This window comes from Xenopus laevis, chromosome 6L, assembly GCF_017654675.1.
Source record: "Xenopus laevis strain J_2021 chromosome 6L, Xenopus_laevis_v10.1, whole genome shotgun sequence".
Lineage (NCBI taxonomy): Eukaryota > Metazoa > Chordata > Amphibia > Anura > Pipidae > Xenopus > Xenopus laevis.
Genome location: NC_054381.1, coordinates 116,922,900 through 116,950,762, shown reverse-complemented (window position 1 = coordinate 116,950,762; position 27,863 = coordinate 116,922,900). Strand labels below are relative to the sequence as shown.

The 27,863-nt window shown below is 37.7% G+C and overlaps 1 protein-coding gene across 3 annotated transcripts in view; it reads left to right on the top strand.

Annotated features, from left to right (window-relative positions):
• The window catches only part of znf521.L (zinc finger protein 521 L homeolog), a 243,959-nt gene that overhangs the window by 196,368 nt on the left and 19,728 nt on the right, over positions 1-27,863 (top strand). For all 3 annotated transcript variants that reach the window (XM_041566403.1, XM_041566402.1, XM_041566406.1), the window contains 2 exons: positions 3,569-3,700; positions 11,657-11,772. In XM_041566403.1, the coding sequence (XP_041422337.1) occupies positions 3,569-3,700; positions 11,657-11,772 (248 nt within the window). The remainder of the gene's footprint in view (positions 1-3,568; positions 3,701-11,656; positions 11,773-27,863) is intronic.

Below are 27,863 nucleotides of genomic sequence, written 5' to 3'. Positions count from 1 at the left end.
ATCCAGCAGTGTCTAATTGCTGTGGTATCATTTAATGCCCTAGGCAGCCCTGACAGAAACAATGCAGATGTGATGTTCTGTTAAGTTTGCAGAATTAAAAAGCGTTTTTTAAGCATCTATAATTATGGAGTTGCTTAAAATACAGGTAGAATGTGAAACTGAGGCTTTTTTCTATCACTGGGTGATATGACAGTACAAGGATGAGGAGAATGTGTACATTTAAAGGAGAAGGAAAGGCTTGGTGCTAGAGATCCACTATTTTGGGATTCGGCCGAATCCTTTGCAAAAGATTTGGCCGAATACCGAACTGAATCCGAATCCTTATTTGCATATGCAAATTAGGGGTGGCAAGGGGAAAACATTTTTTACTTCCTTGTTTTGTGATAGAAAGTCACGTAATTTCCCTCCCGCCCATAATTTGCATATGCAAATTAGGATTCGCATTTGGTTCGGATGGGCAGAAGGATTCGGCAGCAATCCGAATCTTGCTGAAAGAGGCAGAATCCCGAACCGAATCCTGGATTCGGTGCATCCCTACTTGGTGCACTTGGGGGTGGCAAATGTTAGGCACCCGCAAGTGATTGACTTACCTGAAACCCCGGGCCGGTGCTCCTATCAGCAGAAAATTGCACTGGCCCGGGGTTATACCAGTGAGCACCACGGAGCGATCCTCTTCTGTCTTCACGCGGCTGCGCATGCACAGTAGAACGAAAAGCTGAACTTTAACTGGTCAGAAATCCAGCCAGTTGCGTCTTAGTGATACAATAAACCTAACCAGCAAAACAATCAGATTGTTTTGCCTCCAGTAAGGATTAATTATATCTTAGTTGGGATCAAGCACAAGGTACTGTTTTACTATGACAGAGAAAAAGGACATTTTTAAACAATTTTTAAAGCATTTGATGACCTTCCCATAAATATGAGCTTTCTGGATGACAGGTTTCTGAATAACTGATCCTGTACCTACTGAAGATATTCTGGGGGCATTCCAACCCGTTCAGATAAATATCCCAAGAAACATTTTATTCTGTAGGAAAATCTCAGATAATAGACTAGTCAGTGAGATGTTTGGTTGGGCCAAATGAGCTTGGTTTGGACAAATTTTGCATTGTTCAAAACTTTCCAGTTTTATAAAGTACAGGACTAACTGCTAACTTTATGTGATTTTCAAGGCTGTGGGGTCCACGGCCCATCTGGGCTGCAGTTTCAGGGGTCCCGCTGTGCCGTGCATGTGCGCAATGTGTTTTTGCTGTGACCAGCCTGAAGAAGGGAGGTCGCGGCAAGAAGAAGCAGTTCAGGGTGCGGATCTAGGTCGGCGGGCCCACAACAGCCATGGACCCACCAGGTTTTTCTCGGTGTCCCGCCGGCCCAGTCCGACCCTGTTTCCAGATATAATTCAGACTAGATACAATGGTTTTGCTCACAACCCCTGATGCCCTCCCTATCAAACCATGCTAAGGCTCTGTCTACCATTGGTGAGCTTTCTTTCCTTGCTATAAATATCATGAACCGTGCAGGAAAGTAGAAATGTAAATGCCTCACCATATGTTATAATCGGCCCTGTGATATGTGGGTGCTGGAAGATTTCTCATTTTCCATTTATTAACTTTACTTGCAGCCAGTAAGTTATAAAACAAATGTCCGTGTAATAAGAGAAGAGAAGTTCATAAAAGGTTTGAGAACTCAACACTGTATTTGCTTAACTAAGGCATTCTGGTCAGTACTGGGTGGGAAATATTATTAAAAATAACTTTAAAATAGCTTTTGGTATGAAGTAGAAAGTGCTATTCTGAGACAATTTTTCTTTTATTTTTATTTGTGGTTTTTGAGTTATTTAGCCTTTTATTTAGCAGCTTTCCAGTTTGCGATTTCAGCAATTTGGTTGCTAGGGTCCAAATTACTCTAGCAACCTTGCATTAATTTGAATGAAAGACTGGATTATGAATAGAAGGCCTGCATAGAAAAATGAGCATTAAAAAGTAGCAATAACAATAAATGGGTAGCCTTTCAGAGCATTTGTTTTCTAAGTGGGGTTAGTGACATATGCAAGCACTTCTTAGATAAACAATTGGGCAGAGAATAGCTGAAGGTGCAGAGCAGTATTTATAAATTATGGGGGAAAAGCCTCCATTTAGGGTCAAGGTATTTTGCCTTATATTTGCCTATACAGGTATGGGATCTGTTACCCAGAATACTCGGGAACTGTGGTTTTAAAGATAACAGATTTTTACATGATTTGGATCTTCACACCTTAAGTCTACTAGAAAATCATGTAAACATTAAATAAATCAAATAAACTGGTTTTGCTTCCAATAAGGATTAATGATATATTAGTTTGGATCAAGTAAAATGTACTGTTTTATTATTACAGAGAACAAGGAAATCATTTTAAAAATGTGGATGATTTGGACAAAATGTCGTCTATGCAAGATGGCCTTTCCGTAATTCAGAACTTTCTGGATAACGGGTTTCCGGATAATGGATCCCATACCTGTACTGGTTTCCATGCACTCTGCTCTCTAGGCAGTCTGAATGAAGTGCATCTCAAAAATGACATGCCCGTGCTTTACCATAACCGATACAATTCCTATGCAAATAAGTGTCATGGCAGACCGGAAGCCCCATGTTGGCCAAATACACGTGGAAATCTTGCATAAATTGTTTTTGTGAAGGGTTTTGCTAGGATGAGATCTGTTCTAGCTCTATGGTGCCGTCTAGTCAGACAGATGAAATATAGCAACGCTCGATCTGTTTTCCTAATTACAGGCCTAATTTAAAAGATTTGATTTGTATATAGTGAACATCAATAGCTGCCAACAAATTATTTCATCTTTAGTTACAAATAAAGAAGGCAAAGCAATACAGCTTAGTGAAAACGACAGCTTGATGAGGCTGATACCATTATGTTTACAACATTTGTGTCATGTACGCTACGGTAGTTAAAACAACATATTGGTGGCATGGCTATTAAATTGTTTTGCCAAGTACTTACAGTGAGATTAACTACTTCACTCTACCGCCAGCAGTTAATATTATTGTAAAATAGTTATCCTTGGCATCATAGAACTTTAAATAGGCAATACCTAAGAGTTGTACATTTATAATCAAGTGAATTATACTTATTTATACTTATATATCACATACTTTGTCTCTGAAATTGTATTTTTATTCAAATGGTAAGAATTCTTCCTTTTTTTAAATGTGTCTTTTTGCTTCTTGCCAAGAATTAGCTACTCCATTATGTCATTTCATTTATTCACTCAGTGGCATTAAGCCATATCAAATCTATTATGCTGTGCTGGGGAGTAATATTTAAATGGAGTAAATCTCTGTCATTTAATGTCACATTTATTTCTTCAAGAGGTATAGGTGCAGTTTAATTCGCACTTTGGAATTATGATCATTTTGGTGGTGCCGGATACTGTAGAAGTTATGTAGAGACGTGCAGCGTTTTCTAGATTTAGTCATTAAGGCAATTGAACGTGTTGCTTTTGCATTAATATATAGGTCTGAATAAAGGAATCATTTTAATCTGAGCATGTCTCTTTCTTTTTTTCCCCCTCGATAGATGAAGGTCTGAACCACGAGTGTAAACTGTGCAGCCAAACATTTGACTCGCCAGCCAAGCTTCAGTGTCATCTCATTGAGCATAGTTTCGAAGGAATGGGTGGCACATTTAAGTGCCCTGTCTGCTTTACAGGTAAATGAGATACTAATGATCATTTTGATCCTATCTGCATTTATAAAGCTGAAAATCGCAGTTTTGCTGTTCGTAATTAAAGCCCAGAATAAAAATAGGCTAGGCTTATTACACAGGGTTGCTATGCTACTTTCTGTTGTCCCTCAATCCTAATTTCTCTGTTTTAGGTTCCCCCCAGTGCAGCATTCCTGCTCCACTTCTGTGTACTGGTGCCTTGCACCCCTGCTATCACACCGAGCACCTGGCATTGTACCCCTCAAAAATGGGAACAACAGAGAAAGCTAAGAGTTTCATTTATTAAAGGTTAAAAGTTTAGTGGTATTAGAACTTTCTAGAATCGGGATAAAACTAATTTTCTCTAAAACCATGAAAGCCATGAAATTTATTAAAAGATCCAAATAAAATAATACAAACAGAAAAAGCTGGACGGTGTCCTAACTAGGGAGGTGACAAATCCACTGTTTTGGATTCAGCCAAATCCCTGAATCCTTCATGGTAAATACCGAACCAAATACTAATTCGCATTTGCAAATTCAGGGCAGAAAAGCAAAAGTGGAAAAAAGTTTTACTTCCTTGTTTTGTACATATGCAAATTAAGATTCTGTATGCGACTCAATGTGGTGCTCTATCCGGAAACTCTGCTGCCTCCAGTCTCAACAATCCATGTATATACGAAAAATTAGATGGCATGAAGTGCCTGGCCAAACCGAATCCTAATTTGCAAATGCAAATTAGGGGCGGGGAGGGAAATTGCGTGAATTTTTGTCACAAAACAAGGAAGTACAAAATGTTTTTCCCTTCCCACCCCTAATTTGCATATGCAAATTAGGATTTTGTTCATTATTCAGCCAAATCTTTAGCGAAGGATTCTGGGGTTCAGTTCAGCCTAATCCAAAATAGTGGATTTGGTGTATCCCTACTAAAGAGACAATTTGCAGCAATATCTCCTATTTACTAAAAGTCAAGTAACACACTTTGCTTATGAATTACCTTGTTGCTAGAGAACTTTCACTGCGAATTTTCACTCAGGCAGACGATCATAAATCCTCTAATTTATCAAAGTGTGAAAATTTCAATTTGTTACCCATTTCACCAAAATCTGTTATACAATACAATGAAGCTGCATCCTCAAAATTATTATGCCAGTGACATCATATCCTGTATTCGAAAAAAGTCATAGGCAAAAGTTAAAACGCTGGCGGTTTTTCATATTTAAAAAGTAATTGTTAAAAATATCTTATTTACATAACTTTTTTTTACATTTGAAGCTCATTGGGCTGGGACTAGAGAGGATCTCTGTCTTCATTTTGCTTCCTTGGACATTTGTAATAAAAAATGGCCACCATCCATCTCTAGTAAATACATACTTTTTATACCCACTGAATTTAAATTGATGCAAGTTAATAAAGTTTCACTAGAAAGAAAGTAACTCTAGAGAAAATTTGTTCTGAAATGTTCATGCTGACGAAAATACGCCAATGTAATTTCGGATTTTGATGAATATGGGTATTCATCACGAAATAACATCTGACATAGTTGCGTGAAGTCTGGCGGAGACTTCTGAAGCGAAAATTCGCACGCAAGTAAATGTGCATCTGTGGTATAAGCAGAAACAGTGGAAGCCCTAACAAAGAGTAATATTTTATATGTATTGTCAGAATATTGCTGTGCAGGTAGGACAGCCAACATGGCAGGTAAATCTTGGGCAGGCTATTGTCTTTTAAAGTGGACCTGTCACCCAGACACACAAATCTGTATAATAAAAGTCCTTTTCAAATTAAACATGAAATCCAATTTCTATTTTTTATTAAAGCATTCATAGCTGTAGTAAGCTCATTTAAAAATCTCAGCTGTCAATCAAATATTGTCTGCCACTCCTCTATGCTTTAGGCATAGAGGTGGGGCAGTGAATTACTTTCACTTTCCATTCAGCACTTCCTAGATGTCACTGCTCTCCCCACATTCCCCCGTTCTCATCACCTTATAATTGTGTAGCCAGGGCATGTGGATGGACATCAGGTCCCCCATTCTGGTGCACAAACAAGATTTTGAGATGATGCAAGTCTTGCCTTAATAACAGTGTCCACAACATGGCTCCTGCCTGCTTGTTATAATTATGAGTTTGCAGACTGAAGGAAACAAGATTCAAATAATTTATATAGTGTAATTAAAGTGCATTTTGCATGACTTAATGTGAAAAAATAGGATTTTGAATTTTTTTGGGTGAAGGAAGGAAGGTATCAAATGACTGACAGCAAAATAAATGTTCAGGCAAACAATAAAGAGGAAATCATGTATTACCTACAACTACTCTGCTTCACAAATTCATGTTGAACAGTATTTATTTTAAAGCCAACATCCCTTTCACAAGCCATAGTAATACATTACAATGACTGGGGTCACAAATCCAAAAACATGGAACAAATCTTTTATCAAATCACTAAACAAATCAAAACAATCACTAAAAAAATCAGGTTGGGACTTCCATTTCCCAACAGTCAAAGTTGCAGTGCAATAGCAGGGCCACTGAATGGTTGTTAATATTAGGCATATAAAACTGTTATCACAAAATGGATCACTTAAAATAAAAAGCCAGAGCAGTACTGATTTGGCATCACCCCCAGGCAGCTTTATTCATAACTCAGAGAAGTAAATGCCAATGCAGGGAGGGGATCAGTGGGACATGTTTTGCTAAAATGGCTTAATCACAGACCAATTATCACAGTGCCTGTTAAAACATTTTTAAATCCAACTCTTCTTCTAATTCATTAGAATTAGAGGAGTAAAAAGAATCCCCTAAACAAAACCTTATTATTGCACCAGTACACAGTAACAACAAACTGTTTTCTTAATGCTCATAATATTTTTTATTTTAGAATATAGCTATCATACTGCCAAATGCTCCTTACTTGTAGGCCATTCTGATTCTAGAGAGCTCACAATCTAAGTTTCCAATTGATTGGGTTTTGGGATGGAACTGGTGTGTTTTGGAGGGGATAAAAGTATATGAATGCAATGCTCAAAGACTTCTGATAAATCTTATTAGCATCTGAAAATGTTTTTATTTTTTGGTCACAGCAGTCACAGATTAGTTGCCATACAATTTTAGCACAGGCTTAATATGAGGCTTTATAGAATTCTTTTTATGACATCATCATTTGAATATAACACGGTCACCAACACGAGCAATGACAATTCTGACAAAAACTATTTTTTTTTTCTTGGCATCCACAATTCTATTCCATATATAGTTAAGTGTTGTAGTCGGCCTTTAGAAACCACCGACTTTTCTTACTATATTGAGCTGCATATTTTCTTAAGCTTAAAAAAAGGTAAAAAATACCAATTGATGGTGTCCCCCTTCATTACCACTATTATTATGAGACAACATGATAGCTAGCGGTAGTGGTGCTCTAACAGTGACATCTAGTGGAGAAAATCCTCTCACCTGAAGGAAACGTCTTTTTCTGTAATACAGAAACAAAATATCATAATAATAGCATACTTTCTTCTGTGTGATATGAATGATAAAACCGAAGCATAAGGATCCAACCTGTGGTTCATCTTCAGCACCCTTCATAAGCTTCAATGATAGTTAGTCACAGGCTGAATGACCCTGAAAGAGACCTGCACATCCCCGTTCCTCATTTTAATGTTACTTTTATAAGTTTCTAAAACATGATGTGTATTTACCCATATATGTTTGAGTGTATATGTAGGCTGTGCGTGTATCTCGTGTGTGTATATATAGGTATCTCTCCATAGTATAGTGCATAAAAGCATAATGAGATCATCTGAAGTCTGTCAGTCAATGCAGCACTGCTCACAAAAGAGTCAAGTCGGTATCCCCAGTGATCTGTACTCGGTTGAATGAAAGTCATCTTCTGCATAGCAGTATTACCGTCTATCCAATATGTCAATTCTCTAATACTGCAGAAGGCCTGAAATCCGTTGCCGATATTGATGTAGCTATTGACCAGCTATAATAAGCTACTGAGGAGCTTTTTTTGCAACTGGCCCATTGTACTGGATGCTGCCATTTACTGTTTGTTGAGGAGAAACAGGCACATGCAGGGTGTTGTTTTGACCCCATGGCATCTATTTTGAAAGGAGCAAATCCTTTTGAAAATCAGCATTTTTAATAAGTGGAAGTATAGGAGATTTGCTAATGTAAGTCTTTTGTTAATATCCCAATACAACATGGTAGTTGTGCACAACTGTGCATGGTAGCCCTAGTAGTATATATAGTGGCTAGTGGGAGCTGGTATGGGCGATTTTTAATTTTCAGCTAAAAATGTTTCAACTTAAATACCCATTTATTATATACTGCACAAATGGGGTTATGTAATAAAGGGGACCACGTTTGCACAGCAGCAGTGACCCATAGCAACCAATCAGCAGGTGGCATTTACTGCCCATCTGTTTTAAAGCAAACATATATATATATATATATATATATATAATCTAAATAAAGTTCTTTTTTTTATCTGCAAAAGTCCCTAGAGTGCAACAGCGTTTTTGCAAACTTATATATATATATATATATATACACATGTATCATAATCCACAACCACAGAACACACAGCTGTAATATATATACTGTATATATATACTGTATTTTACATATATATGTTACATATATATATATATACATGAATCATATCCCGCAATCATAATGTTTATCAGAACAGACAGCACAGCATTTGGGTGGGCTGCATCAATTTCTCCTCCCTTGAGTGCTATTCCAAGCTACTTACAGAAAGATTGCTAGTGGCGGGGAATAAATAAAAGCATTTCTGGGCAGACAAGATAAATCAGTTATTTTTGGCAATTCTATGTTTCTGAGAATAGGTTGTGGAGGTGTTACCATTCAGAAATCTATGAAAATAATTCCTAGTTATGTAAACTGGCCACTATTACCCACTTTGTGTGCTGTAAGCCAAAATATTACCTTTATTTACAAACAGCACATAGTTATCTATTAGCAAATGAGCATTTGAACCTGATTGCTCCATCACTTCCCTATCAGTCACGTTATAGTGATCTAGAACCTACAGTACATCTTTTCTGCTGGATAAACTACACCTACCAGTGTTCCCAAACAGATCAGCAGCAGATGCAAAACTCACAGCAACTGATATGTGGATAAGATATATATTCTTTGCTGTACCAGGAATTTCCATTCAGTTTCTAGCTAGGCACGGGTTAACATAAATAAAAAAAACACTTAAAAAAAATCAAATCTCAACTTGAAATAATGCAATTATGTTTAATTTTCTTATGAGATCAGTGGTCATAACCTAATGAGCAAATGGGATTAAAATGCATGAGTCACTAAAGTAACATCCCAACTTTTTTCAGCTGGCCTGCAAATTAGTGGAGCTATAATGATAAGACTGGAGCGCGAGCAAAATACCAGCATCCCTAATCAACCCGCCCCTACCTAGACGGATAAATATTGCACTATTTTTTTTTTTTGTAGGTCACAGTGCACCAAGCAAACATCAGAAGTCAGTGCTGCCAACCCAAATACTGCCTCTGGCATATACAATTTAATTATTAATAGTCTGTCTCCCAGGTAAACTGTTACACATTCTTAGGGCCTTGTTTTGTAGTCATTAAAATTGAACACGTTTGTATTATTGAAACCCTTGGTTCCTCTATGTAGGCCTCGCTGATCTAAAAGTGCCCAAAAAGAACATACCGATTTCCCTTTTTCAATGCGCGCCCTGAAGTATCTGCTGGATGCCGTCCCTTAACAGTTTTACATCTGACATTCCTCTTGTTTGCTGATGCGCCCGCTAGGTTTTATAGTTTGCGTCTTTCGGAAATCTGTTTCTTTACTTTTCAGCAACAAAGTTACACATTCCAGTCTATGCTCCCACAGCTTAGAATCTTTGTAGTAATAGGAACTTTGTTTGACAATGAGATACCGACGTCTGTATGAAAAGTTACAGTTGTTGAACTGTATTGGAGCTGATGGAAACCCAAGGAAATTAAAACACATCTCTTTGTCTTAATGTGATTGTAATACAGCTTTTTTTTTATGATAATGCTGCTAAATTTCTTATTCCAACAATAGGTCAGCTTACATACGAAAGGAATAGTTTTGAGGTTGAGGAAAACAACAAGTAATAGAGAATATTGAACATCACTGGCTCTCTGCAACCCCCCCCTTAATCTTAAAACCATGCATAAACCTTTCAGGAAAATTCACTCACTAATGAAAATACATGACGTTGGTGAATAAGCTATGCGATGCATTGTTATGGAAGAATAATAATGAAAGAAAAAATGGTTTTAAACAAACTTTTAATGTTTGGGTGTAAGTGGTGTTCTTCCATCCCAGACATGTTTTACACTCTTCTCTAGGGATGTAGCGAACTGTTCTGCTGCGAACTAGTTCGCGCGAACTTCGACCGTTCACGTCCGCCGAATGTTCGCGAACGTTTGGGAACGTTCGCATTTTGAGTTCGCGTTCGATCGTTCGACCATTCGACCATTCGAATTCCTTCGACCGCTAAAAATCAAACGATTTCCATTCGTTCGAACGATTGTAAGCATTCGATCGAATGAAAAGCATTAGATCGAATGGCTTCGATCGTTCGATTCGAATGAAAATCCTTCGATCGAATGATTAAAATCCTTTGATCGTTCGAATCGAACGATTTTAGCGGGTGTTCGAAGTTCGCGAACTGTCCAAATCGGCAGTTCGCTACATCCCTACTCTTCTCCTGTAAAGGCATTTTATCCAAGTGCAATGACTCAATGTAGCCTAGTGATGCTCTCATTATAAATTTGTCCACTGATATTTGGTATACAGTTATTAAAGCCATCTATCTATCTCCCATAGACTCTATTTTAATCAATTCAAATGAATTAAATTTTTTAAATGATTTCCTTTTTCTATGTAATAATAAAACAGGACCATGTAATGTACTGTAATGGGACAAATTCACTAACCTCCGAAAATTCGCCAGCGACGGCTTTGCTTACATCGCAACACTTCGCCAGGCGTAGATTCGCCAGGACAACGCCAATTCACTAAAATCCAAAGTTGCGGCCAGGGGGCTGGACGCTGGCGAAGTTGCGCTAGTGTTACTGCGGCAAACAAATTGAAGTTGCGCTAGTGTTGCCTAATTTGCATACAGTGGGAATTAAGTTCAATAGATGTATATGTTGCAGCAAATACATTACACTACACAAGCCCGGGAAACCTTAATAAAATAAAATAAAGTTGTTATATTGCCCTACACATGAGCCCACAGTATAGTTTATGTGCCATATGTTAGGAAATGTAGGGGAGAAGCCGGGTACCCCAGAAAAAATTTACGATCTTTTGCAGCATATCACCCTGAAAAATGAAAAGTCACCAGCATTTTTTTTGGGAAGTCCCAGTAACGTAACTAGAGGGGGGCGGGCCCTGGTGCGGGACTTGCAGCCGGGCCCCCCTCCGTACACAATTTTCCCTGGCCCGCTCGCACACCCCCTGCTCCCCCGGTAGTTCCGCCACTACTCCTATCTACTCTATTGCAATTCGCGTGGTCTGAGGTGGCAAAGGCAAGAGGTAACGTTCAGAAAAATCTGCATCTTAGTGAATTTGTGTAGTTGTGTCCATTTGCCAGAGCGCAACTTTGCCAGGTGTAAGGGAGCGAAGTAGCGCTAGAGTCTATCTCTTTCACCAGCGACCGTCAGTAAATCAGCGCCCTATAGTAAATTTGCCCCAATGAATCCTTATTGGAGGCAAAACCAGCCTATTGGGTGTAATTAGTGTTTAAATGATTTTTTAGAAGACCAAAGATTTTAAAATCCCATACCTGTTATTATAAGCCCACTAGAAAAGAAAAGTTGTGAAGCACTGATAAACAAAATGAAAAGACTGGTGAAAAGAATATTTAATTTCATTTAATAACACATGTTGTAAGGCATCTTTGTAATGAAGGCTCTCTGTTCTAGTTTTCGTACAGGCAAACAAGCTGCAGCAACACATTTTCTCAGCCCATGGACAGGAGGACAAGATCTATGATTGTGCCCATTGTCCGCAGAAGTTCTTCTTTCAAACAGAGCTGCAGGTATAGTACTTCTATACAGACATGGCTTCTCTAAAACTTACCTGATAACAATGCATACTTATGTTATTGTAAATGGCCTTCCTGCAAACACCAGATTCTAACTTCTTTCACATGTTCACAGTTGTGTACTACTTTTATGTGTTTTTTATAGTTTAAAGTAACAGTAACATCAAAAAATGAAAATGTTTTAAAAGTACTGGTATGGGATCCCTTATCCGGAACCCTGTTATCCAGAAAGCTCCGAATTAAGGTAAGGCAGTCTCCCATAGACTCCATTATAATTAAATAATTCAACTTTTAAAAAATGATTTCCCTTTTCTCTGTAATAATAAAACAGTACCTTGTACGTGATCCCAACTAAGATATAATGAATCCTTATTTAAAGTAAAACCAGCCTATTGGCTTTATTTAATGCTTAAATTATTTTCTAGTATACTTAAGGTATCAAGATCCAAATTACAGACAGATCCATTATCTGGAAACCCCTAGGTCCCAACAATTCTGGATAACAGGTCTAATACCTGTAATAAACCTATAATGCAGTGTTGCCCTGCACTGGTAAAACTGCTGTGTTTTCTTCAGAAACACTACTATTGTTTATATAAATAAGCTGCTGTATAGCAATGGGGGCAGCCATTCAAAGGAGAAAAGACTCGGGTTACACAACAGATAAGCTCTGTAGAACATAATGGTGTTATCTGTTATCCACTATTTAACCTGTACCATACAGCCTTTTTTCAATTTCCACCATTGCTACACAGCCGCTTGTTTATATGAACTATAGTAGTGTTTCTGAAGCAAACACATCAGAACAGGGCAACGGTGATACTTTTATTACTTTAAAACACTTTAATTTTTTTGGTGTTACTTTTCCTTTAAAATTCTGATGTGACATATTACAAATGTGTTGCCTGTCGAGTTTCCCTAGTCACTGCCAAAGTTCTCTTATTCTTATTTTACTGAGTGGTCCACGGTTGTATATTATGGTGTGCAACAAGCACATTGTTTATGCACTTCACCATAGACTTTAATCCAGAAGAATCTATATAGAAAGAAGGGTTGCGTGGAGCATTGTAATTTGAGACATAAATAAAAGTAGTCGATATTTCAAAGGTCTGACTGAGGGCCCACCAGAGAACATTTAACTGCAGCAGCTGCAGAAAATATACAACGAGTGTATTAACCTCAGACATGACAGTACGATCACTGCAGAAATGGATAATGAGCATATTGACCCCAGACATACCGGTAAAATCATTGCAGACAATTGATTATGAGCACTGGATATTTTGGATTGAAAGCTTTAACTTACCCACACTTTCCCAAGCAGATTACCACAATTACCTTTTGCCTCTGACTAGCAGTCAAAAAATATGCTTTACGCATGGCAATCTTTTGTCTGACAGCTACAGGCAGGTGTTTGGTGAGTGGGTGTTGGCAGGCGGGTGATAGAGGTCCATAATACCACCTTCTGACACCTTCTGATACCTTCCCAGGCCCATTCTAATCATCATCAGTGTCAATTCAGAGAAAAGCCCTTTATGGAAAGCTATTTGAGAGCAGAACTCTTATAACATGAATTGCAGGGCAAAACCTGGATTAAAGTGGCTTCTCCTGGCCTTTTATCTTTGGTACTTGATTTTCTACTCTTTTCTCCCATTTATTGTTCTAGTTCCCTTTTGTCTCCAAAGCCTGTCGGTGAATGTTCTGGACATTTTACAATTTTCTGCTGAGCGTTTATTATGGTGTTGTGGTAATTTCATGTTATCATTGCCTTGAAACTTGGAGGAAAGCTCAGTGACAGATAAATGATAGCTTTATACTTAATCTAAGTGTTTCGGAGAACAATCCTGTCAATGGCCATGATCTGTAGTTAGGTTTTTTTTCTTACTTTTGTACATTTTCTTTAGTGTTCTAGAAATATCAGTGTGACCTTCTCTGCCGTGGGATGTTTTTGACCCTGCAAAGGGTACACAGGTCTTTGTGACTGCCAGTGTTTTATGAATGCCGCCTCTGTACAGTGGGCAGCTGCTTCAGTGGGGAATTAGTGGAGTGGGGAGCAAGTGATTGATTGAATGGCTACAAAGGCTGATTGCTGTGACCACACCAGAGGAATGACGATACAGCATCACTATTTAATCAGTACTGTGATACTAATACTGCTCTAATTACCTGCATTGCTTACATCCAGTATCGCTGGGGCGCAGCAAGTACTTTATAAAATCCTCTTTATGAATACAATTAGATATCACTAATAGTGGGTAATAATGCAGAACCAGTATCTCACAGATTTGCATTGAGTTGCTAGTGGTGGGTGAAACCTTTCCCCCAACCAATAAGTTGTATGCTTTTAAACACATGACCAGTAAATTCTACCTGCTGATTGGTTGGTATGGGTTACTGCTCCTGGGCAAACGTGGGGGGTTATTTATCAAAGTCCAATTTTATCTCAACATTTTCTGCTACAACTCAGATCAAATCCGCTCTGGTTTTTATACGCTTATTTATTATTACATTTTCCCAAAAACTCCGATTGCTTAAAGGAACAGTAACACCAAAAAATTAAACTGTTTTAATGTAATGAAAACATCATGCATTGTTGCCCTACACTAGTAAAACTGATGTGTTTGCTTCAGAAACACTACTATAGTTCATATAAACAAGCTGCTGTGTAGCAATGGTGGAAATTGAAAAACGGCTATATGGCACAGGATAACCGATAACACCATTAGACAGACAGACAGAGCTTATCTGCTATCTGCTGTGTAACCTGAGCCTTTTCTCCTTTGAATGGCTGCCCCCATTGCTACACATCATCTTATTTATATAAACAATAGTAGTGTTTCTGAAGCAAACACAGCAGTTTTACCAGTGCAGGGCAACACTGCATTATATTTTCATTACTTTAAAACAATTTTATTTTGTGACATTACTGTTCCTATAAATTATGCATTTTTTGGCCAAAAACTTTGGGGTATTCCACAAAACCCAGCGCACATCAAAAATCATTGGGACTTCTCCCATTGACTTATATGCAAGCTCGACAGTTCTGAGATGCCAGATTTTCTGATTTGGACTTTTCCATATTCTGGGTTTAATAAATTCCAAAAAAAAAAAAAAGTCAGATTTTATAAAAAAAAATGCACACATTTTTGGGGATTTTTGCATTCGGAGTTTAGTAAATAACCTCCTTAGTGTCTTTTATTACTAACCCCATATATCTATTACTGCTAAATCCACAGTTAAAGGTGATGCTGATGGCTTTTTATCTACCTCCCTCACCTTTATATGTTTCTAACATTACCCGGCAGAAAGAAACTTTTTATTCTTGCTAAATGCCAGGGGTTTTTTTTATTTTAAAAATGACTATGGTAAAACCACTGCTAACATTATTGGGAGGTGATTTTTGGGTATGTCGAAAGCAGCTGCTGTTAAATAAAAGGTCTCGGCGTTTATTCATCCATTCAGTCAAATGTCTATGTAAGAAATCATTTTTGAATAAGTAATTGAACAACTGGTCACAGATTGGTGGGGACTCGGTTACTTACTTAAAGGAAAACTAAACCTTAAAATTAATATGGCCAAAAATGCCATATTTTACATACTGAACTTATTGCACCAGCCTAAAGTTTCAGCCTCTCAATAGCACCAATGATCCAGAACTTCAAACTTGTTACGGGGGTCACCATCTTGGAAAGTGTCTGCGACACTCAGTGGGCTCTGAGCAGCTGTCGAGAAGCTAAGCTTAGGGGTCGTCACTAATTATCAAGCAGAAAATGAGTTTGGCCTGTAATATAAGCTGATGCTACAAGGCTGATTATTAAGTTTTCATGCTAGTTGCACTGATTTACTAAATAATCAGCCTTATATTGTGACATTTCTATTCTATGTGTACTGTATATTTTGAGCCGGTTCCTAAGCTTATTATGTAACAGCAGCACAGAGTATTTGCAGTGAATCAGCAGAGAAGAAGATGGGGAGCTACTGTGGCATCTTTGTAAACACATATCTTCCCTGCTAAAGGGCTGTGGTTGCCTTGGGCTGGTATAAAGTAGAAGCCCAAAACATAATGTACAGCATTTCTAGCTACTTTTTTATTTAAGCTTTAGTTCTCCTTTAAGTTGCAAGTTGGGGGCTCCCACTTGCATTTTGCTGATTCACACATTCTCCAACTCCAGATATCATCTTAGATGATGACAAGGATTTTTTCTTTCAATAGGACGGTACATGCAGACAGACCAAGCGCTTATATTCAGGTCACAGAACTTAATGAGAGGATTTCTGTTGGACATTTCCCATGATAAAACACATTTAAATGCATAGCTTTACTCTACAGTAACACATTACTTCTCTGTTTTGCATTATTAGAAGATGTGTTAACTTAATGTGTACATAGTCCTTCTCTGTACGTTTGCAGATATACGAGGATATCTCTTACATATAGTAGATATATTACAGGTATGGGATATGTTATCCGGAAACCCGATATCCAGAAAGCTCCGAATAACAGAAAGGCCATCTCCCAAAGATTCAATTTTATCCAAATAATCCAAATTTTTTTTAAATTATTCCCTTTTTCTTTGCAATAATTAAACAATACTGTGTACTTGTTCCCAACTAAGATATAATTATTCCTTATTGGAAGTAAAACCAGCCTATTGGTGTTATTTAATGTTTATATGATTATCTAGTAGACTTACTAGTAAACCCCAGGTCCGGATAATGGATCCCATACCTGCTAGACCTAGACCCTGTATACGCATCTATTCATTTTACAACCATATTTAGATGAATGTTTGATTAATAAAGGTTTCATTATTTCCTTTGAATTTAATTAACAAAAAAACAAAAACATCAGGAGGCACATTTATCAGGGGTCATAATAAACCCTCGAATTCGACCCTCGAAGTTAAATCCTTCGACATCGAATTCGAAGGATTTAGCGCAAATCTCGTTTGATCAATTCGAACGATTTTAAGCGATCGATCGAAGGATTTTTCTTCGATCAGAAAAAAAGTAGAAAAGTGCTGGGGAAGGCCCCCATAGGTTAACATTGCACCTCGGTAGGTTTAAACTGCCGAAGTATGTAGTCGAAGTATTTTTTAAAGAGACAGTAGTTCAACTATCGAATTGTCAAATAGTCGAACGATTTTTACTTCGAATCGTTCGAATTGAAGTTGAAGGTCGTAGTAGCCTATTCGATGGTCGAAGTACCCAAAAAAATACTTCGAAATTTGACGTTTTTTTCATTCAAATCCTTCACTCGAGCTTAGTAAATGTGCCGCCAATAGTGACTAAGCAATGTGCCCATTGAAATAAGTGGAGATGATAAAGCATGGAGCAGTACTTTGCATTAGAGCTTCTTAATTCAAGAATTACCAGCCACAAACAATTAGCAATATTTTTTAGTTGTGATGTGTGTAAATGATGTGTGGCGCGACAAAAGTTCTCTCAGCGTTTCCCTAATTAGTGTAAACAATACCTAAATAAGGAAAATGAAACAGGTTAGTATCAACAGTACTAAAAGTAAATGTGTGGAAATTAAAAACGCAATTTTCTTGCACCTGCAGTGCAGCTGCTCATCATTATTGCTAATCCCTCCATTCTCCAAAGGATAAAGACCGGTGTATTTCAGGGCTTGTTTGAGCATCACAAAAACAGAATAATCCTCATTCTCTTCTACTTGATCTTGTTATTGACAATTACCTTTTAAAGGGACATTATCACTTTTTTTCACTGAGACAGTGCTCTGCCTAAATCCTTAAACATGGCATGGCTTCAAAAGCTCCTAACAACAACGAAGCCAGCCTGTTTGATATTCTAATATTACCTATCCCAATATTTTTTAATTCAGATGATGAAGTGTGCCTTTTGAAAATAACTTTTAGCGCTTAAAAAAGTAGTATCCCTTTGTGTGGTTGGGTAGTAAATGAAACCTAATAAATCAGAATGTCAAACATGTTTCTTCAATTCCATTGTTAACTTGCACCCCCGGGGCTAAAGCCTTCACTGTGATGTCTGGGATTGTGGTTTATCAGATGATGTGTGTGGGTGCTACTACTTGCCATCTCTGACGTTAGTCAATTGGTGACATCTATTTCTAATGATATCCTGATAATCTAGGTATATTTTAATGGAATACTCTCATGGGAAAAAATGTTTGTATCAAAATGCATCAGTTAATAGAGCTGCTTCAGCAGTATTCTGCACTGAAATCTGTTTCTCAAAAGAGCAAACAAATTTTCTTATATTTCATTTTCAAATCTGAAATGGGGCTAGACATATTTCCAGTTTCCCAGCTGCCCCCAGTCATGTGACTTGTGCTCTGATAAACTTCAGTCACTCTTTACTGCTGTACTGCAAGTAGAAGTGATATCAACCCCTCCCTTCCCCCCAGCAGCAAACAACAGAACAATGGGAAGGTAACCAGATAACAGCAAACTAACACAAGATAACAGCTGCCTGGTAGATCTAAGAACAGCGCTCAATAGTAAAATCCAGGTCCCACTGCGACACATTCAGTTACATTGAGTAAGAGAAACAACAGCCTGCCATTGTAGAGTAATTTGCACGGTAATTTAGAAATAAAAACGGCATCATGACAGAATCCCTTTAACAATTTGGACACCTGAATTAACGGACATACCATTTTGCGTATGGAGAAATACTGAATGCTTTGTCCTTGATTGAGTTTGGTATATCAAGCAGCTTAAGTCCTCATCCTGAATTTACAAGGAATTCGCAGTGCTCTCTTTCATTGTATTGACTGCAGCAAGTCACAGCGTGTGACATCCTCTCTGCCCTGAAGCTACACCTAGTAGGGCTCCAGAGTTTTGGAGCAAAGCACGGCAGAGGGAGACGGTGATTGCCTGAGATGTTGTAGGGAAGATGAATTGTGCTTAAAAGCTGTGCTTGCGGTGTCTTATTTAGAACAAGGAAATAAATGGAAAATGTAAGCTTCTAGTAAAAGGGCTTGGTAAACTAATCCTTTAAAACCATGTAATTGTAATCTGCTGCAAAGAACGACGCAGGTACTGCCATTTATCTGGATACTGGGGTGGGCAAGACGTTGGCTTCCTAGGGATAAAGCATATTTATAGCTTCCCAAGTAAGGAATGGTGATAAGTGGAAAAAAAGAATAATTTACACTCAACTGCACACACAGATAGATCTGGTTACGTCCAGCCAGCATACGGCTTAATGTCCTGTCGTTGTTTCTATTCAATATCCTACATGGCAATATAGCATGGCATTCAGACCTCTCTGTGTCCCTTGCTTTGCATTACACTTTAGATTGGAATGTTAAATTAGTAGAGGGGACTGCTATAGTGTAATAAAGCACTGTGTTCAGCCTACTACAGGGTTGTAAATATCACAACTGTCTCTAATTTGCATGCTGTACACGTAATAGGAGTTAACAACTCTACATTAATTAGACCAGGACTCTCTGCTCATTTCTTCAGTTATAATTTATGACTGGTCGCTAGGCAAGCCCTTATCCCTCTGTTGAGTTAATGCCTTTCTGCGCAGCCTGCTGGGAGCACCCTGCATATCTGCTCCCTTGGGTGCTGCTGCTTTATGGAAATCTCATATTCTGTTAAAGGTGAAATCCATTTGAGCAATGTAATTTACGTGGCTTATTCCATTCCATCATATGAATTACATCATATGAATTACATTAAAATTGACACATTTCTCTTTAGCTTTACTATGATGTGAATTAAAATTCACAAAGGAAAGCAAGACAAAAATCTATTTCCAGATTTCTTATACAAATATTCACAGTTAGGTATTCCTGTATCTTCTGTCATATCGTATCTGTAAAATGTCAGTATTTCATTTTGTTTTGTTTAAAGCTGCTTCGGTGCCTTTACAACATGATTTTTTTGGGGTAGTGCCATCACTTTTATTAGCAAAGAGTCTGTAAATGAGTGACGTTATTCTTGCTCTTGGCCCAGCCTTTTCTAGTGAAAACAAAACAAAAATATTTTGATTTAGATTTACATGCTCCATGACAATTCCGGATTTACCTTCTAGGGACCTGTTATCTAAAATGCTCAGGACCTGGGGTTTTCCGAATAAGGGATCTTTCTGTTAATTGGCTCACTATACCTTTAGTCTACAAAAAAAAATGTAAACATTAAATTAATCCAATAAGATTGGTTTGCCTCCAATATGGATTGTATATGGATGGTATAAATGACCCAAAGTCTAGTTTTAAAAGAATTGTAACTGAAGTGAGCATATCAAGTTCTTACATTAGCATACATGTGGGGCTCACTATACAGGTATGGGACTTGTTATCCAGAATGCTCGGGACCTGGGGTTTTTCCGGATAACGGGTCTTTCCATAATTTGGATCTGCATACCTTAAGTCTACTAGAAAATCGTGTAAACATTAAATAAACCCAATAGGCTGGTTTTGCTTCCAATAAGGATTAATTATACCTTAGTTTGGCTCAAGTACAAGGTACTGTTGTTTTTTACAGAGAAAAAGCAAATCATTTTTAAAAATTTGGATTCTTTGGATAAAATGGAGTCTATGGGAAATGGGAATTCAGTAATCAGGACTAATTATCCGGATAATGGATCCCATACCTGTTATATCTATATAACCCTAAATAGAAGGAAAGAAAGTTAAGAGGAGAGATTAAAATTATCTACAGAAGGTCTACAAAAGAGTCAAAGAAATGGAAAAAGAGAATCTATTTTCTGTTGATCACCCTCCTTCACTTCATCCATCCTTCGCTTGCATAGCTATTCACCCCAGCTTAAATTTTTCACTTTCATCTTTTATACAGCCCATACTGTATCTCCTCTACCTTCTCTTCATTGCCTAACTCTCTCTTTCTACCTGCATTTAGCATCTTTCTCTGGCCCTCATCTTTCTTCCTATTTTTTCTTTCTCTGATCCTCTTCTTTCTTCCTATTTTTTCTTACTCTGGTCCTCTTCTTTCTTTCTATTTTTTCTTACTCTGGTCCTCTTCTTTCTTTCTATTTTTTCTTTCTCTGGTACTCTCTTTCTATTTTTTCTTTCTCTGGTCCTCTTCTTTCTTCCTATTTTTTCTTTCTCTGGTCCTCTTCTTTCTTTCTATTTTTTCTTACTCTGGTCCTCTTCTTTCTTTCTATTTTTTCTTACTCTGGTCCTCTTCTTTCTTCCTATTTTTTCTTACTCTGGTCCTCTTCTTTCTTTCTATTTTTTCTTTCTCTGGTACTCTCTTTCTATTTTTTCTTTCTCTGGTCCTCTTCTTTCTTCCTATTTTTTCTTTCTCTGGTCCTCTTCTTTCTTCCTATTTTTTCTTACTCTGGTCCTCTTCTTTCTTTCTATTTTTTCTCTGTGTTCACATTTTTTTTGTGTAAATGCATGCACCACAATACAGCCACACATTTAACAAAAGCTGCTCCATCTGGGTACATATTTGTTTCAAAGGCTGTTCATTGTCTTCTCTGGGTACATGTTTGATATGTAGCTATGATGTATCATAGCTATTAACTGTCTTTGCTTCTACAATCATTGTTGGCTTTTTTGCAGATATCTTGATGGACACCCTTGGCTGTGAGTTGTTGCCCATGAAACAATTAATAGGCACATTTATCAAAGGTCGCATTTCGAATTCATGCCCCTAAATATTGGTTTAATGATTATTCAGTCAAAGTACTATTTTGGGCCCAAGTTATTGATATTGGTCCCTTCTTTAGAAGAGAGAAATTGACTGTAGATGCGTAGGATTACATATCCAGTATTGAACTCATCTGAGCTAAATAGACTTTCTCTGTAAATTAAAATGCCATCCAGTGAAATCACAATTAGATTGAGCCATATGAACAGTGAGGTGCCCAGACATGATACCATAACAGTAGAAATGACAAAGAACATAGGCTGGATCCCTGTTAGTGCATTGATTTATACTGAGCACAAGAAATGATCGCAGAACAATTTTCTCCATTAAAGACATGTTGAGCAGTTATTTTGTGATACAATATATGAAACCATATGAAAGTTTCCCTATTTTAAGTAAGGCAAAAATGGCTTTATCTTAGCTTTCAGCTTTCTTAGGTGAAAGATCACTCTGAGATGACATAGCCGAGTAGTCAGGCTGAAATCCGAGCTGGTGTTTTATTAATTTTGCACAAAGATAAATCCTGAAATTCTGACAAACCCTATGACAGGTGAAATTCCTTCTTGCAGAATCTGCTCAGCAAGAGGCTGCTCATTTTGTTCTGTTCTGAGGCAGGCAACAGGAGGGCAGCTTTATAATCAGCCCTCAAAGGACCCCCAGCCGCCCTAGAGTCTTGAGCTGATTGAATAACTCCCGGGCCTCTTCCCCTAGGCCTCCATCAGCAGGAGTCCTGTGGAAAGCAATCTCCTGCAGACTGGCACTGAAGTGAGCTTTAAACTACTATTTTCTGCTCTCCAGAGGAGCCCGAAGTACTAAAAGATAGATGGACTGCAGATATTTTATGAGAAACTGTCAGAGGAAGAGCAGGATAAATGTTTTTTCTTCCTCCCCTGCTTGTTTGTATCGTGCTGCACTACTGTTTAATATTTGTCAGAATATTTATATTTGTCTGCAAAACAATAAGAAATTAATTAGCTGCTAATACTCCCACATTTTTTTTCATGCTTATTTATTTATTTTAATTTTAATGTGCGCATTGAGACCCTTCGATTAACTACAGTTGTTGCAAATCAGGAGCATTTGCACTGAAATATTTATGACGGAATGAAAAATTGGATTCATTTCTGGCCTGTAGCCGAATTGTCTGCAACTCTGTGTGGCATTATTTAGCATTGGTTATTCAGTGCCTTTGTATTAGGACCAGATTTCTAAACAGACTCCCTGCTGCCCTTTGAGAAATAATAAAATAGATCAATTGTACTGTATATAAATAATGGGGCAGGGTAGATTTCATAGGAGGAACGGCAATGGGCTTCCGCTACATCTGCTGCAAGCTGATTATCTAAGTGAGTGATTAAACAGTGGGAGATCACTGAAGACACTGGTTTATGTTTAGAAAAGCTGTTTTTCTTTAATATTGGCAAGGGATACAATTTTGGAATCTGGTAATCTTTTGGCTGGCTGAAACATTAGGGCTCTTCCCTACACACGCCGTGTGTAATGCCTAGCTGTATATGTACAGTGTATATGGTAGTTTCTTTTTGTGATAAGCCTTTAGAAATGTTTATGCATGAGCCCAAATGTACGGGAAACTTTTTGAATTTCCACATCCAATTATCAGAATATGTAAGAAAGGGAAAGATGCAGTGAGTTGTTGGTTTGTTACTGTAAGTCACTCATTGGACACACAAGTTATTGATGCTTTTTTAGGAGATGTGGTTTGGTGGCTGTTGCCTTTAACCTCCAGCAGGTGTGTGGTAGCAGTGGCTCAGTTTATTTATTATTCAAACTAAACACAAGACCAGTAGATGTAAAACTGTAGTTCCTTAGTCCTAGGCCAACGTTGCACCCTACGATACAACCGTTTATTCTTCTTGTACCTTTGGCACCAAACCAAATTTCCGAACCTGTCCGATCGAGCAAAGGCCGATCTCCGCCGGACGAAAAATGTCGGGACTCTCCACACACGTTCCGAAAATTGTACGAATCCTCGATTCGTACGATGAGATCTTTGCGTCTATGGCCAGCTTTAGTCCTGAAAGCTCTACAAAGAAAACATCTTTGTAAACAAAATAATGTAGTTTCTAGAAAATAAGTAAGCTCATCATAACGTAACCACTACTGGTCCTGGTATTGCATGTTTAAGGGAACAGATAATAGTGGGCTGAAGTAGCTTGAGGAGTATTTTAAAAACACATGACCATAGTTGAGCATAGATTTTCGTAATACAGATAGATAGAACCTTTATCATAAGGGTATTGACAAACTGAAAGAAAAGAAGGAACATATTTTTAGTTGCTTAAAGGAGAACTAAACCCTAAAAACTAATATTGGTAAAAATGCCATATTTGATATACTGAACTTATTGTACCAGTCTAACGTTTTAGCTTCTCAATAGCAGCAAGGATTTCAAACTTGTCACAGGGGGTCGCCATCTTGGAAAGTGTCTGTGACACTCACATGCTCAGTGGGCTCTGAGCAGCTGTTGAGAAGCTAAGCTTAGGGGTTGTTGCAAATTATGAAGCAGAAAATGAAGTTGGCCTGTTATATAATCTGATGCTACAGTGCTGATTATTAAATTCTGATGCTAATTGCACTGGTTCCTGTGCTGCCATTTAGTAACTATCTGTATAAATTACTAATCAGCCTTATATTGTGACATTTATATTCTATGTGTTCTGTATATTGTGAGTGGGTCCCTGAGCTCAGTTAGTGACAGCCGCACAGAGCATGTGCAGTGAATTAGCAGAAAAGAAGATGGAGAGCTACTGGGGCATCTTTGGAGTCACAGATCTTCACTGCTAAAGGTCTGTGGTTGCCTTTGGCTGATATAGAAACCAAAACATAATGTACAGCATGTCTAGCTTTCTTTAGTTAAGCTTTAGTTCTCCTTTAAGGGGAACACCATTATAGAAGAGGAGCAATTAATGATAGGTAGCATATTCATAAAGTCCACATGTAAATAACATATTATATGTTTTAGTGGCCGATGGTTAAACTAGTTTAAACCAGCCCAAAAAAGGTGTATTCTCTAAAGAATAACCCGTGCAGGCAGCATGTGGATTTTGCAGATGTTGTGTTGATTCTGTCTCTCTGTGCTCTGATACTAGCGAGTGGGCACATCTGTTTTCCAGTTGCTATAGTTATAATTTAGTGAGATAAAAAGTCTAACGGTTGATGAGCAGATAATGGAAAATAATACTACTTTGATTTTCTGTTGATCGCTAATGTTGTTAAGAACACTTTTATATTATTATTTATTATTATATCACCAATTTATATGCTGTATATATTGTACCCAATCAACATTCCCATCCCACTCTCTTTATGCTCACCATAACTGTACAGCCAGAGACTTTCATTGTGTCACTGAACTGTAGTATGTCAGGGTTTGCACGGAAACTGCTGAAAAATTGTGTGGGAACATAAACTTGCCAAAGATTTTGCTTTTTAACCTACTCTATCTCTCACTATTGACTTGGCAGAAAAAAACATGCCTTTTAATTCAACAACAAAATCTAAAACAATTCTACTGTCATTGGACATGGCCAACAGAAGCAAAGGGGATACAATATGTCCGGAAAGTTAACATTCAACTGCAATTAATGTCATGTATGGTATAAAAATCAACCATTCAGTAGTGGGTTATCTTCCTTAAAGGGATCCTGTCATCGGAAAACATGTTTTTTTCAAAACACATCAGTTAATAGTGCTGCTCCAGCAGAATTCTGCACTGAAATCCATTTCTCAAAAGACCAAACAGATTTTTTTATTTTCAATTTTGAAATCTGACATGGGGCTAGACATTTTGTCAATTTCCCAGCTGCCCCCAGTCATGTGACTTGTGCCTGCACTTCAGGAGAGAAATGCTTTCTGGCAGGCTGCTGTTTTTCCTTCTCAATGTAACTAAATGTGTCTCAGTGGGACATGGGTTTTTACTATTGAGTGCTGTTCTTAGATCTACCAGGCAGCTGTTATCTTGTGTTAGGGAGCTGCTATCTGGTTACCTTCCCATTGTTCTTTTGTTTGGCTGCTGGGGGGGAAGGGAGGGGGTGATATCACTCTAACTTGCAGTACAGCAGTAAAGAGTGATTGAAATTTATCAGAGCACAAGTCACATGACTTGGGGCAGCTGGGAAATCGACAATACCATGCCAGATTTCAAAATTGAATATAAAAAAATCTGTTTGCTCTTTTGAGAAATGGATTTCAGTGCAGAATTCTGCTGGAGCAGCACTATTAACTGATTCATTTTGAAAAAATTTATTTTTCCCATGACAGTATCCCTTTAAAGGAAACCTTTATCCCCAAAATGAATATTTAAGCAACAGATAGTTTATATCAAATTAAGTGGCATATTAAAGAATCTTACCAAACTGGTACATATATTTAATTAAATCTTGCCCTTTTACATCTCTGGCCTTTGACCACCATTTTGTGATGGTCTGTGTGCTGCCTCAGAGATCACCTGACCAGAAATGCTACAGCTCTAACTGTAACAGGAAGAAGTGTTGAAGCAAAAGACACAACTTTGTCTGTTAATTGGCTCATGTGATCTAACATGTATGATTTGTTTGTGTGCACCGTGAATCCTAATATCCCAGGGGGCGGCCCTTATTTTTAAAATGGCAATTTTCTATTTAGGATTGCCCAATGGCACATACTACTTAAGAAGTATATTATTATGAAAATGGTTTATTTACATGAAGCAGGGTTTTACACATGAGCTGTTTTATGCAATATCTTTTTATAGAGACCTACATTGTTCGGGGGTATAGTTTTCCTTTAAAAGGGAGCTATCGCAAAAATGAAAATTTAATATAAGCTTCATTTCACAGAAATAAGACGCTTTCTAAATACAATCAAATAAAAATCCTGTGCTGTTTAAGAAATAATCAAGTTAGTCTTCAGTATCTTACTCTCCACAACCTGTCACTCTTCATGTTGTACATGCTGAGGTCTGGGTCAGATTTTGATTGACAGGCCTAATACGTCTTTTAGAGTGGCTCCCTTTCTTAGCAGAATAACGCAAATAACCAACTCCAGCACAAACACAAGGTAACAAAATAACAGACTCTGTTAAACACTCTCCACCCAGAGAAACAGAATTTCCATCAGCGATGGTTGTTTTTAAAGAGCGAGCACCTGGGTAAAGGGTGCAACCCCCCAAAGGATGTATTAGACCTGTCAATCAAAAACTGACTCCTACTGCATGAAGACAGAATGAAGAGAGACAAGTTAGAGTAACTGGATTATTTCATAAATGGTACAGAATTTTTAATTGATTATATTTATAAAGTTTCTTATTTCAGCAAGACGAAGCTTATAATGAATGTTAATTTTCGTGGAAAGTGTCATGCTGTAGTGCATTGTGTCTTTATTTGCCTTGACATTGTCCCATGGTATGGGGGATGCCATTTTGCTTTTCTCTTTTGAGGCTTTACTTAAGGTGTGACCCAATGTACAGCCATGCATATGCAATGTAGAGAGAATTTCTATTTTAATGATAATAAAAAGGCAACCTCGTTTTATCTGGTCACTTCTGTAGTGCTGCTAAATATACAAAATTCCAATTCAATAGAATAGAATAGAACCCAAATCATTCATCAGTAGTTTGAATTATAGTTACTCCTTGTCACTCTTGGTATTCAAAAGTGCACACAACATGATTGTTTTTATTACTTACAGATTCTTTGCTGTGTGCTTATTAGGATCTGACTATAAATGATGGTCTGCTGTCTCTTTTATGCAGAATTGGTTCCATGTCCTGACTGCATGTATGAGAATTCACAATTATCTTTCCAGTGAGAGATACTTTGTTATGGTGTGTACGGGTTGAAACTGGAGTCTGCTGGACTGCCTAAGGCAAACGGTTTCCAGGCTGCTAAAGCTTATAATTGCCAAGCTGAGCATCAATTATTTTCAGTGTTGGCTATCTGTCTGTTATCATATCAGTGACTAGCAGATATAGGGCAAGGAAGTGCCCTGTGTTGCACACGTATGAGGATTTATAGTGTCCCCACCTCACTGGTCAGCATGGGGCTGATGATGATTACTTGCTGATATTACAGCCCCTGAGGAGAAGGATGCTAAATAACACGTTCCAGCCTTTGGGTATGCAGAATCACAAGCAAAGTCAAAATACTCACATTTGGTGGAGAAATAACTACACATTTTACATAGAAATCCTTCCAGATTTGTCTGAATATGTATATTCCCCTTTCTATGTTAGCCTGATTCTTCTAATGACTTTTACATCTTTTCATTTTCTATTTTTTTTTGTTTTGTATGATGAACATATTCAAACTGATACAACTGCACACAAAGCATTTAGAGGAAAACTATACCCCCAAAATGAATACTTGAGCAACAGTTTATATCAAATTAAGTGGCATATTAAAGAATCTTATCAAACTAGAATATATATTTAAGTAAATATTGCCCTTTTACATTTCTTGCCTTGAACCACCA